The sequence below is a fragment of the Macrobrachium nipponense genome, chromosome 4 (assembly GCF_015104395.2).
Source record: "Macrobrachium nipponense isolate FS-2020 chromosome 4, ASM1510439v2, whole genome shotgun sequence".
Lineage (NCBI taxonomy): Eukaryota > Metazoa > Arthropoda > Malacostraca > Decapoda > Palaemonidae > Macrobrachium > Macrobrachium nipponense.
Window position 1 is genome coordinate 14003591 of NC_061100.1, and position 14306 is coordinate 14017896.

The 14306-nt window shown below is 38.4% G+C and overlaps 1 protein-coding gene across 1 annotated transcript in view; it reads left to right on the forward strand.

The window, feature by feature from the left end:
* LOC135210722 (mitogen-activated protein kinase kinase kinase kinase 3-like) overlaps nucleotides 1-14306 on the forward strand; it is a 365691-nt gene that overhangs the window by 285372 nt on the left and 66013 nt on the right. The window contains 1 exon segment of the mRNA XM_064243517.1: nucleotides 8839-8966. Within this exon segment, the coding sequence (XP_064099587.1) occupies nucleotides 8839-8966 (128 nt within the window).

A 14306-nucleotide genomic window follows, 5' to 3' on the forward strand; every position in this document is an offset into this window, starting at 1 on the left:
TAGAAATAGAGAGGAAGTTAGTTCTGCTTCACGAGAGCCATCATCCTGGAGGAATAGACTGGGTTCTCGCTCTAGATCTGCGAGCATAGAAGCATTTAGGCAGTCGCATTCTCTTGGTGGCTATTCAAGATTGAGCCAACAACAGCCATCAGAGATCAAAGATGCCGCGGTCGCAGGGTCGGATGGCCATAACAACGCACATGAACGTTTGCCAGAGGATAGAGGTGAACTAAATTTCTCCTGCGGTCAAACAGAATGCTTTGGAATCGGAGGAAGGGGAGAATCAGGAGTTTCTGGCTTCGTATGCGGAGGTGATTGACTTGATTTGTCAGTTCAGTAATCTCTCAAGGAGGTCTGAAACACCTGTCAGTATAGCTTCTACAGGGATGGACGTGGTATTAGGACTAAAAAAGGATATTAAGGTGTCGTATGAATTACCATGCTCAAGTCTTGCAGCAAGAGTCTGTGTTACAACATGTTAATGCATGGATTTCTGGAAGGGATAATTCTTTAAGATCATACAGATCATTCAAGTTCATTCCCCACCATTACTGAGACATAGGAAATATTATGTGACACCTGTGGTTCCATTATTATCGAGACAAATCAACCCAGATGTGGTAAGGTTGAAACCTGGATTAACCTTGGATCAGGTAAAGATGGAATGCCCATCGATGACTTGTCAGGAGGCTGCTACATTAGAAGCAACGGCTTCTTCTGTCTCTCAGGCTGCTTCTTGGGTAGACCTTTGGTCAACAGCAGTAGCTAAAATTACATCCTCAGAATCAATAAGGAGATTCGTGGATGAGGCAATGTTTATCAGATTGCTTCAATCTGGTTCAAAAGCAATTTCGTACTTTACAAATTTGAGTGCCAATGTATGGGCTAATATCCTGTTGATGAGAGATGCAGCATTGGCTAGATTAAGCCGCACTATAGATTTGGATTCCCTATTAGCAATTCAGAATGGGAATAGTATCTTGATTGCAATTCCTGTTGCCAAAAGGTATAGTAGAAGCTGCTATTGATAGAAGATTGTCTACTTGAGACTCAGAGGTCTGGAAAAACTAAACACCTATTAATAATAATAATTTGATAGAAGAATGGATACTAATGTAGATTAGTCCGACAGGCAGTTAATAAAGCATCTGGAAGCCATGCTAATTGTAGTTAGGTAAGACAACACCAACAAATACCTCAAAAGAGACATGGGTGACATAATCCCTCCCCTAGATCAGTAAGACCTGCTTCCCCAAAGAAGTTAGCTCATTGGCCCTTTCACAATAGACCCAATAGAGGAAGGGGTATTAGGGGCAGAGGAAGAGGTTCGACATGATAGGATGGGCGCCTGCCTCTCACTACTCAGTCACACCAGTGGGGGGATGCCTTGCAAATCATTGGAGGGTGTGGCAGAAATTTGGAGTGGAGCAGTGGGTGGTGGATGTACTCAGAGTCGGATATCTGATTCCATTCAATTTGACTCCACCCCTGACAGAACAACCATTACCACACCTCTCTTACGCTCAGGAATCTCAGAAATTTCTTTTCCTGTAAGAAGTGAAGATAATGGAGAAGGGAGCTGTAGAACAAGTAACACTCCCTTCAAGGGGGTTTTACAGCTGTATTTTCCTCGTCCCCAAGGACAATGGAGATTGGAGGACAGTTATAGATCTGTCAACATTGAGTCTGTTCATAAGGAAAACAAGATTCAAAATGGAGACTCCAAAGGCAGTTCTAGCAGCAATCAGGGATAAGGATTTTATGCTGACAATAGACTCGAAGGATGCATACTTTCAGATCCCAAGCCATCAATCTTCCAGGAAATTTCTCTGCTTCAGTCTTGCATGGAAGGGGGGGGGGGGGGGGGGGGGTGTTTTCCAATTCAGAGTCCTGTGCTTCGGATTGACAACGTCTCCCCCAAGTATTTTACAAGGGTATTCACTCTAATGTCGACATGGGCGCATGCTCAGGGGGATCAGGTTAATAAGATACCTGGATGACTGGCTGGTGATAGCATAGTCCCAAGAAAAATTACTTTGGGACAGGGATATCCTTCTCCAGTTTTGTCACAGCCTAGGCATTGTGATAAACCAGAAGTTGAGTTTGGATCCCAGTCAAAGGTTGGTGTATCTGGGTATGATTATAGACACAGTCAAGGCCAAAGCTTTCCCTTCAGACCAGAGGGTAGAGAAATGCAAACATTTAGTGAATACCTTTCTAGGAAAACAAACACAACCAGCAAAACAGTGGCAAGTAGTCCTGGGAATCCTAAGTTCCTTAGAGAAGCTGGTGCCACACAGGAGACTACATCTTCGGTCCTTACAACGGAGGATGAAGGAATTTTGCTCACCAACTGTAGATCACCCATATGAGCACATTCCCTTGTCGACAGAGGTGATGAAAGACCTACTGTGGTGGTTGCAGGACAGCAATATGACAGTGAGAATTCCCCTTCAGTAACCCTCTCTGGATCTCCTGCTGTTCTTGGATGCATCGCTTGAAGGTTGGGGTTTGCGCATGGAGGAACTGATGATTACGGGGAATTGGAATCACGAGGACAAGGAACTCCATATAAACTTGCTAGAGTTAAAAGCAGCCTTTCTAGCACTACAAGAATTCCGGGAGAGAGTGAAAGAACAATCAGTGGTATTGATGTCAGATAACACCACAGTAGTAGCATATGTAGACAAACAAGGAGGCCTGGTATCTCGTCAGTTACACCTGATGACAGTTCAACTTCACTAGTGGGCTGTGAAGAACTTAGTAGACATCAGGGCCAGATATATTCCAGGGAAAAGAAATGTAGTAGCCGCCAAATTGAGCCGCAGGGACCAGATTCTAGGAACAGTGGTCCTTACATCAGGAAGTGGTAGACAGAATGTTCATCTTTTGGGAAAGACCAATCATAGACCTGTTCTCAACCAGGTAAAACAAAAAGTTGGAAGTATATTGTTCAGTAGTCCCTGATGCAGAAGCAGTAGCAGAAGATGCTCAACAACACCCATGGGACAGTCTGGATGTATACGCATTTCCTCCATTTTGTCTGATCTGTCAGGTTCTGAACAAGGTGATGCAGTCTCAGAACCTCAAGATGATTCTGGTAGCCCTATTGTGGCTGAAGGCAGAATGGTTTCTGGACCTGTGGGAACTACTAATAGATGTGCCGAGAGAGTTACCTCCATGGAACACTGTACTGTGTCAACCACACATGGAGAGGTACCACCAGTTGGTGCAGTCCCTATCACTTCACGGGTGGAGACTGTCAAGCACCTCCTGCGAGCAAGAGGCTTTTCTCAGAAGGCAGCATCACAGATGGCAGGAAATATCAGGGTATCGACCGCTGTGTACCAGGGAAAATAGTCCGTGTACTGTGATTGGTGTTGCAGAGGGAGCCTTTCTTCACTCAGAACTACTATTCAGCAGTTAGCAGATTTTCTGATATATCTCAACAGAAAGACATATGTCTGTATCTGCCATAAAGGGATACAGGGCTGCTCTAGCTTCGGTTCTGCAGATGAAAGGCGTGGACATTTCTTCTTCATGAACTGGAAGCTCCAGATTGAGATTTAACCATGGTACTATTGAGCAGCCTTACAAAACCCCCATATGAGCCATTGCAACAGTCCATAGATAGAAACTTGACCTTGAAAGCAGTCTTCCTATTGGCTTTAGCCTCGACCAAATGGGTGGGGGAGCTACGTGGTCTCATATGTGGTGAAGCATTTGAGAGGTTGGAAGTCTATGGTCTTCAAATTTATTCCAGAATTCGTAGCCAAAACTCAAAACCCATCAGTAGTAGAGGTAGATTTGACTCCTTTTCGATACCTTCACTGGGAGAATTTGTGGATGATGACCCTGAAGAAATGCTGCTGTGCCCTGTCAGAGTACTACAAACTTACTTAAAAAGAACTTTGCATCTCAGACTGGGATGCCAAAGGCTTTTTGTGAGTGCAGGACAAAACAAGAAGGAAGTGTCCAGGGATACAATATCGTTTTGGTTGAGAGCAACGATCAGGAATGCGTACATGACAGAAACTGGAGTCTTTATCTGGAGAGAGCTAGAGCTCATGACATCAGGGGCTTGAGTGCTTCTTTGGCATTCAATCAAAATATCTCTGTGGAGAGGATTTTGAAAGCTGGTGTTTGGCAACTTTCACTTCCTTTTATTTAAAAGATGTTGCCCATGGATCCTTGGGCAGTTTTTCCTTGGGTCCGGTGGTGGCTGCTCAACAAGTGGTATAGCTCATCCAGTACCCCTGGCGGGTCAGTTAGTGTCTAGTCCAGGATGAAGGTATGAAAGCAGAATGAATGAGATGACTGGTCTCACTTCTTTCTTACATTTTTTATCAGCTTCTTTACCTATAGGTAGTAAGGGGGAGAGTGCCATCATAAGCTGGAACGGACTAGATACAGATGAGTGAGACAGCCATACTGTAAAGATAATCTAGAGCATAGGATGCTTTTCCATAGCAACACCCCTCTTGGTAATAGGGAGAGAGTGGGGTGATAATAGATCCATATACAAGGACTGGAGGTTCTTATGATAAAAGATAACTCTCCATCTTCTGTTATCCAATAAGCTATGGTATTGTCTAAAACACTCAGAGAGGGAAACCAATAGATTCTCATATATCTTTGGTTCTGAGCTTGTAGTCCATTGTCTTAGAATATGTTTATTCGGAAATGGATGAAGGTGGCAAACTCCCAGTCAGTTAAAGATACGTAACTCCCACTAATAAGTAAGTCTATCCTAATGTTAAGACCGAAGGGTTTTTTTTATATGAACGAATGACAAATTTTTAATAAATTTGTGTTTTACATAACTAACAAACCTGAGGTCTTAAACATATAAAGCCCACCTCAAAACCCCCCTCTAACAGTCTAAACTGGGTGGAAGAGTAACTGATAGGTCACGGGACACCCAGGGCATTTCTGGGTGGGAACTACAATTGCCCCGTGACTCGGTACAGATGCCAATAGTCCCTGGATCACATAAGTTTTTTATTAATTCTACCAGTTTTCCAGCTTGGCGCAAGTATTATCCTAATGTTAAGACCTCAGGCTTGTTAGTTATGAAAAATACAAATTGATTAAAAAATTGTCATATGCTTTCTTGAGATAATCCCACTGCACAAGGAATGAACAAAAAATGTTTTCCTCATGCCAATATGTTTACAAAATAATCGCTTCATCCAGAATTCTAAAAAACCTGGAGGAGAGACGAGAGAGAGAGCCAGAGAGAGAAGAGAGAAGAGGATGGAGAGAGAGAGAGAGAGAGGATGAGAGAGAGAGAGAGACGAGAGAGAGAGAGAAGGAGAGAGAGAGAGAGGAGAGAGAGAGAGGAGAAGAGAGAGAGAGAGAGAGAGAGAGAGAGAGAGAGAGAGTGTTGTTTTACTGTAATCTTATTGCATGTATTACCATAATACAATGTATGGTATTACAATATTTGAACAGAGCAATGATGCACCATTTGCATTCTGGTTTTGTTTACAGCCTTAAAATAATCAGCTGATTGCCTTTTACCAATATCAATAAGTATCGCACAAGATTATCGTTCATATGACTGAATAGTTCGAATCAGTTACAAACAGCTTTGTGTGCTGCCTCACTTGATGTTTGTACCTTTTGTCATAAAAGCAAGGGGGAACTTGAAAAACAGAAATTGGTTCATCAAAATCATTTTTAAAAAAGTTAAAAATGCTATGGATTGTAGCGAAGATGGTTTGTATGATTTCGAAGACGAAGCTGGAGTTGACTCGCCAGACGCAGACTGGAATCCCGATGATGGTGGCATGTGATCAATCTTGTGATATGTATGAAAAACTTGTAATGAAAAATGAATATTATGTTATCCTAATTGTTATTACCGTAATTACACCATTGAAATTTTTAAAAGGTTATCGAAAGATAAAGGTTGCTGTGAACGCAACCAACTCTGTTTGCATTTTCGCAGCTGGGAGCGCATAGATAAAAGTTTCATTGATTTTGAATTATTCCTCAAATAGGCTGTTTGTTATGAAGATGAAAATGGTTTTATTATATTTATTGTCATTTTATTTCATTAAGTGAATCTTCATGTATGTTGGTGGTTAGGCTATAGCACTGAGGCTGAGGCTAGCCTACTGATACACATCTTAGAATTCAAGGTTTGATCTTTAGTATTGCTGTATAAGTCGACTCCCAATTTTTAGGGGTGAATTTTAGGTTTTAAAGGTTGTCTTATATGCAGAAATGTACGGTATGTAATGAAATGAATCTCAATTGAGGGTTATTTCTTGGATTGTTTCTTGACATACTTTGTCTTCCACTTACTTGTGTTATTGCATATTGAAAACAGTGTACAGGCAGTCCCTGGGTTACGAAGGGGGGGGTTCCGTTCTTGAGACGCGTTATAAGCCGAAAATCGTTGTAAGCTGGAACATCATAAAAAATCCTAAGAAAACCTTACTTTTAATGCTTTAGGTGCATTGAAAACTAAGTACGTAAACTGCTTTCTTATTGCATGTTTCATCAAAACAACCTTCAAATACGTATTGATTATTTTGCATTTTTGGTGTCATATTTCATCTGCCAGATCAGCGTTGTAGGCGTCGTAACCTTGGAACATGCATCGTAACCCTGGAAATAATGTCTAATGAATATAATTGGAGAAGCGCCTTAACCTCGGAACGTCGGTAAGCCGAACCCGTCTTAACCCACCCGGGGACTACCTGTATTTTCACTTTTGGTGTAAATTGCAAACTTTTTATTTTTTTAATTTTTGACCCATCAAAATTAGTGGTGTATATATACCACTAGTACCGTAATTGGATACAGCAATCAAAACAAATTTTATTTAAATGATCATTATCATAAATATATATACAGTAGTACCTCATTCTTCAAACTTAATCTTTATGATTTGTTCGAAATATGAACAAATATCCCCTTAAGAAATAAAGGGAATCAGGGTAATTCGTTCCAGCCAACCCAAAAAGTCCCCCTTTTCACATTTTTTCTATCATTAATGTGTTCAAAAGTGGAATTAAGAATGTAAAGTAATGAAACAGTATGCTATATGAAGTAAAATTTTTGAAATTTTTTTTTTTTTTTTTTGTAAGATTTATGAACAGTTTGGTGAAAATGGTGCTAGGCTGGCTGGGGATAGAGGGAGGAGAGACTGGAACCCTTTGAGGAAACTGAATTGGTTGCAGCATGCAAAGGTTGATAACAAAATCAATTTTATTCACATATTAGGTACAAGGATAATCAAAGGAATCAATAGTGTGTGTCCGATTGTGTGGAGATTAATTATGCCACAATACATCAAACTTACTGTTGGCAAATGGCAGACTTTTAAAACAAACATGAGAATTTTGCAAACAAATAAGTAATAAGTCAAGAATACAAGAAAAGGAAAGAAAGATAAAATAACTTTTTATAAGGATGCCGTTCAAACAAACAATCAAAGGCATGTAGAAGCTGAAAGTGGCGCCAGTTTGTTTATTACAGAGCTTAGTTACTTTTACAGTGGCAAAGAATTGTAAGACGCATTGTCACTAGATATGTATATTACCTTAACAAAAATAAAAGTGATTTGGGGTGATCGAGTGTAAGTGAAAGAAATGGGCTAATAATATCACCCAGGTGAATAAGTCAGTGGGAAGCAGAGCCTCTCTCTCTCTCTCTCTCTCTATCTCTCTCTCTCTCTCTCTCTCTCTCTCTCTCTCTCTCTCTCTCTCTCTCTCTCTCTCTCTCTCTCAGCGCACCGAACACTGACTCCAGCAAGCTTCTTATTTATTTATTTATTTTTTTTTTTACGTATTGCATTTAATTGTTTTCATGTTTATCATTGTTAAATTTATTGTGAAACAATATTTTATTTTTTATGTGAATTGGTACTCCTTTTACTACTTTTACGTACATATTACTATAGTAAAGATTTTACTGTTTCCTCTCTCCTTAATAATACCACGACGCAAGATAACTTAAAATCATCATTCATTATTCCTCAAAAATATAAACGCACCCTCCCTCTACCTCAAGGTAGCTGTGATCACTGCAATGACTAATGATTCTGTTAATCGTTTATGCTAAATTTTTTGTGAAAAAAGCTTTGTGACTGTCTCACTTGGCGCACCAAACACTGGCTCAATTAAGACTTTTTTTTTTTTTTTTTTTTTTCTGTATTGCATGTGATTGTTTTCATATTTTATCATTACGTTAAATTTATTGGGAAATTGCCTTTTTAATGTGAATTGTTATTGGTTTTACATGCATACAGTAACATTTTTAACTCTCTCTTCTCCTTCTCTCCTCAACATATCAACGCTCCCTTGTTCAGTCTCAAGTCAGCTGGGCATGACGTCACCGCGGTTACGTACGATTTTATACCCATTTTTTATGCTAAATGTTATATTGAAAGTTAAATTTTATATTAATGCTTTATAACTTTTATTTATTTTGTCGAATATGGTTATCATTAAATTATAAATTGTAGATGAAAAATTTTTTTAATACAGTTTAACTTGTAAGACCCAGAAGGCTGTCGAATACAAGTATAAACTAGATGATCAGTCAGTTCGAAGTACGACCATTTGTTCGACAAACGATACAAAATTTTCTAAAAAATGTTGTTAAAAAAAACGGAAAGTTAACATAAGGAACGTTCGACAAACGAGGTGCCACTATAGTTGTACTGTTTGACTTTTGTCAATGATAACTTATCTCGAAAAATATTTATTTTTAGAACTTTTCGGTTATTAGAATTATGAATAAGAGATTGCAAACCTGTTAAACATTTATCTTTTTCCTTTCTTTCCAGCATTTTCATTGCTAATAACATTTTTTATTTTTCAGGAAAGGGTCCATACCTGTATAGACATGAGTTAATTGGTCTTCATAATCGTCACTTGCATAAATTTTCTTTACCTATGAATAAGATTCCTGAAAAGTTTCTTCCTAGAAAGTATGCAATTACGACTAAGGTAGGTGAGACACACAGCATGTATAGTTCCCTCTAGGGTTATACTGGTTGGTTATAGTAAAATGTTTTAGTTTGATTATCTGGTGAAGTCTGTATTCCAAGATATTGGACATTTAAACATATCATATGAACCAACAATACTTAGTTGCAAATTTGTACTCATAAACTAAGGACTCGGTAAAAATAAAAAGATAAAAAAGTACAACACACACGGTCCCCTGTTATTGGCGGAGTTGGTTATTGGCATTCCGTTTTTATGCCGCTGCCAAAATGTGCCAATTTCCATTTATTGGTGCTGATAATCAGGTATTGGAGCCAATACATACCTGACAGAGGTGCCATTAACTGGTTATTGGCACCAAAATCCGGTTATCAGTGTAAAAAGCCAAAAATCTGCAATTTTTGGTTATTGGCAAATTTTGCTCATTGTCAAGCCAACGGAATGGAAACCCCACCAATAACCAGGGACTGCCTGTACGTACTGTATTGCAAGTCTATTTCAAGAAGCTCAGCTTTGGAACATAATTGGAAACAAGTAGGTGTCACTCTTTATAGCATCATGAAACAGCAGTTACAGAACTTGAAAGTACTCTTGTTTTCAGGCACGTAAGATGTCTCTTTCTTATGTCCACAAAAAGGTCACAGTCACCATGCTCCCTAAATGGTTGTTGTCAAGTTTTGCATATGGGTTTCAAAGCAACTGGTGGTTGTGGAGATTTAAGGCTAATAAATTGAACACTAAATACTTCATCTACAAAACTGGTTCCTAGATTACTTGTATAGAGTTGTTAGTAACAAGGTTTTAGGGTACAGGCAGTCCTCTGTGATCTGGTTTTATGGCGCTTTTCTAGCAACAACAACTGGATTTTCGGCATCAGTATGTGCTGATCCCCGGTTATCATTGCCAATCTCCACTTAACAATGGCATCGATAACTGGAAATATCACTGATTTTCGAATATCAGCAAATTCTGGTTATCATTGTGGCGTCGTGAACAGAACCCCTGCCAGCAACCAGGGATTGCCTGTAGCCATAGCTGTTACCTTAAATATATAGTATTTGATTTTTGTTCATATAAAACTTGGTGAAAACCATAAGTAGTGGAACCAACCTGTATCAGACAAATATACAGAAACCAGTGGTTGCTCATGAAAGTAACCACAATTCACAGAAGTTCACCTCGTATATGCATGAGTTGCCAGATCTCACAGATTCCTTGCTTTACAATCATTGATTGTTTTAACTGGTTTCCAGCTGGCACGAGGAGATTTATCCTGTTTTTAAGACCTCAGGTTTGTTAGCTATGAAAAATACAAATTGATAAAAAATTTGTCATTTTATGAAAGTCCCACATAAGTATCTAGATGTTAACCCTTAAACGCCGACTGGACGTATTTTACGTCGACATTTTTTGTCTCTCGGGTGCCGACTGGACGTATTTTACGTCGACATACAAAAGTTTTTGTTTTTTTAAAAATTCGCGGAAAAATACTTTTAGGCCTACCAGCCGAAAACTCTTGAATCACTCGCCTTGGGGGATGCTGGAGTTCACGGATCAAGGTGTTGTTTTGTTTACAATCGTTACGCAGGCGCGCAAGCGCGAATTTCTTTCTTGCCGCACTAAAAAGTATCTGTGACACATCTCTGAAATTATTTCGTCACTTTGACATAATTTTTGTACCATTTTAAATTAGCCGTTACATAGAGTATTATATATGAAAATGTGCGCATTTGTATGTAGAATACAACAAAAAAAATACTCATGATTGTAGCTTTTATCAGTTTTTAAGATATTTTCATATAAATAACGATAAGTGCCAAAATTTCAACCTTCGGTCAACTTTGACTCTACCGAAATGGTCGAAAAACGCAATTGTAAGCTAAAACTCTTATATTTTAGTAATATTCAATCATTTAACTTAATTTTGCAACTAATTGGAAGTGTCTTAGCACAATATTTCGATTTATGGTGAATTTATGAAAAAACTTTTTCCTTACGTCCGCGCGTGGTAACTCTTCCGAAAATAATCATACATGCGATTGTGGTAATGTTTGCACCATTTTAAATTACATACAAAGTTTTTATATATGAAAATGTGCGCAATTTCATGCACATACAACTAAAAACAAACCCATGGTTGTAGCTTTTATCAATTTTGAAATATTTTCATATAAAAAATGATAAGTGACAAATTTTCAACCTTCGGTCAATTTTTGACTCTACCGAAATGGTCGAAAAACGCAATTGTAAGCTAAAACGCCTATATTCAGGTAATATTCAAGCATTTACCTTCATTTTGCAACAAATTGGAAGTCTCTAGCACAATATTTCGATTTATGGTGAATTTATGAAAAAAATAACATTTTCTTTACGTTTCCGCGTACTGCGCGGTAACTCTTCCGAAAAAATCATACGGTGCGATTGTGGTAATGTTTGCACCATTTTAATTAGCCGTTACATAACGTTTTATATATGAAAATGTGCGCAATTTCATGTATAATACAACAATAAATAGTTGAAGGTTGTAGCTATTCTCATTTTCGAAATATTTGCATATAAATCACGATAAATAGAAAAAAAAACCACGTTCGTTCGGTCAAATTTGACTCTACCGAAATGGTCGAAAAACGCAATTGTAAGATAAAAACTCTTACAGTCTAGTAATATTCAGTCATTTATCTTCATCGTGAAACAAATTCGAAGTCTCTAGCACAATATTTAAATTTATGGTGAATTTAAAAAAACTTTCCTTCCCTCCGCGCGCGGATTCTCCGCCACAAATCTCCGAAATGCGTAAGTCCCATTCTCGGAATATTTGCTCCGTTTCATATTAGGCATTTCATAGAGTTTTATATATGAAAATGTGCGCAATTTCATGTAGAATAAAACGAAAAATATTTGAAAGTTGTAGCTTTCTTATTTCGGAAATAATTGCATATAAAAAAATATATATATAAAAAATTCGACATTCGGTCAACTTTAGCTCGTCAGATATGGCCGAAAACTGCATTTGTAAGCTAATATTCTTACAGTAATTGTAATATTCAATCATTTGTCTTCATTCTGAAACATATTGGAAGTCTCTAGGACAATATTTAGATTTATGGTGAATTTTTGAAAAAAATATGTGTTTACGTAAGCGCGTTACGAATTCATGCATTATTTTGTGATAATATTTTCTCTGTGTTGCTTTTATTGTTTTACAATGTGTTATATATCAAAATGATCGCAATTTAGTGCACATTACAACGAAAAAAAAAGTAACTTGTTACCTTCAACCGTTTTGCGCACAGCGCGATTTGAATACAATTATATATGAAATTTCGTTTTTGCGCTATCATATATCGCATTATTTATATATGATAATGATAACTTTTTTCATTTCTGATGGTTGCATACTAAACTTCAAGCAATGACAAAAAAAGGAGCCAAAAATGAACTCTTAATCTTGAAAACTAAGCGCGCTGTGATTTTTTGAAAAAAATATTTTTTCCGCTTACGCGCTCACTTCCAAACCCCTCCGGCATACGGGAGTCATTTTTTTATTTACTGCTCCGGCGTTTAAGGGTTAACTTGAAAGAAGTCCAGGTTATTGTTATTATTCAGAAGATGAACTCTATTCATATGGAACAAGTCCATAGGAGCCATTGACTTATAATTCAAGCTTACTAAGAATATGGTGTTCATTACAAAGAATATGATGAGTAGAGAGTAGAAAATACAGTACAATGGCCAACCAGACACATCCCAAGGAAGAGGGATGTAATTTCAACAATTCATTTGTTGAAGTCAGCTGATAGGGACAGTTAACAACAATGAATTCACTGAAGTCAGGAGATTAGGACAATTGATCTTGGCACCTTGACTTCAGAATTTGTTCAACCTCTGAAGAAGGTTGATCATAGTCATTCTTTTCTTGACTTACTGACTGAAGTTGGCGCTGTTCTGTTCTGTCTTCTCGCACCGTGGAACAAAGCAACACATCTTTGGTATCCATTTACATCTGGTCACTTATGATTTTCGCTGTTCTATATGTTTCAAAGGTGATCAGTGAAATTGATCATTCTACTTACGTGGCCCTGTGATTCCAATAACAGTATGACATCTATGTAGCCTTCTTAAAGGCTAGACTTTCAGCCCAATGCCAGTGATTGGTTTGTTAGCTTTGAGTTGGCTGAGAAATGTTCAAATTGTCATTTCTCCGACTAGTGAGATGATCAAATGAGCGTTCTCTGCAACTTCCTGGTGGACATCAGTATGTTTTGGGCCAGATTTTTCGAGGTCAGGGCCATTGGTCTGTCCATGACATTCAGGAGAAACCTGTCAGATGATTGCTAGAATGGAATGTAATTATGCAGATAACATTCATCTCCCTTTACCTTGGGACATTGCTTATTGGCCCTTGGACTCATTGAGCTCTTGAAGGACAGGTTGCATCTTGCTTAAGGTGTGTTGCTGCTAGGTGGTGTGTGGAACTGGCCTCCTCCCTTTTTCCTGTCTTCCTCTTCCAGTGGGCAAGTAAGTATATCTTAGTTTTACCAGACCATTGAGCTGATTAACAGCTCTCCTAGGGCTTGCCCGAAGGATTAGATATTTTTTACTTGGCTAGCTATGGGACTTACAGCTTATTGTGGGATCCGAACCAGGTTATATTGAGAAACTAATTTCTAATCATCAGAAATAAATTCCTCTGATTCCACGTTGGCAGAGCAGGGAATCAAATTCACGACTACCATATCAGTAAGCGAGTACATAGCCCACTCATCCAACGAGGAACTTCCAGTGGGCAGAGGAACAGTGGACAAGCTATCGTGCTGGATGGGCGTGCATGCAGGTGATCTAGATGACAAAGTGTCCTATCTATAATAGAGCTCCATATGGATTAGTAGATGGAAATCCTTCCTTCCTCTCTAGCAACAGGAGATATGATTTCCTTTTGAGCTGAACCACCAGTCAGTTCAGAGATATACTCAGAATCTTCCTTATACTTAGAATCTTCCCTCCAAAAGTAAGTCTCCCATATGTAAAGACCGATGGTTTGTAGTTGTGTGGGAACAACTCACAATTGTTAAAGTATTTTGTATTTTTCCAAACATAGAAGCCTGAGTTTTTTACATAAAGGGCTCACCACTTACCACCCGTCATTCTCTTACCTGGGCCAAAAGGTAAACTGCGTAGAATTAAATTCACACCGACTTGGTGGATGGTGTTTCCACCTCTACCATTGGTAGCTATTACCATGACCACTTTGAAAAGTTTAACAGCCAGTTTCCAGCGTGCTGACAGTTAATCCCATATGTAAAGACCTCAGGTTTGTATGTTAGGAAAAATGCAAATTAC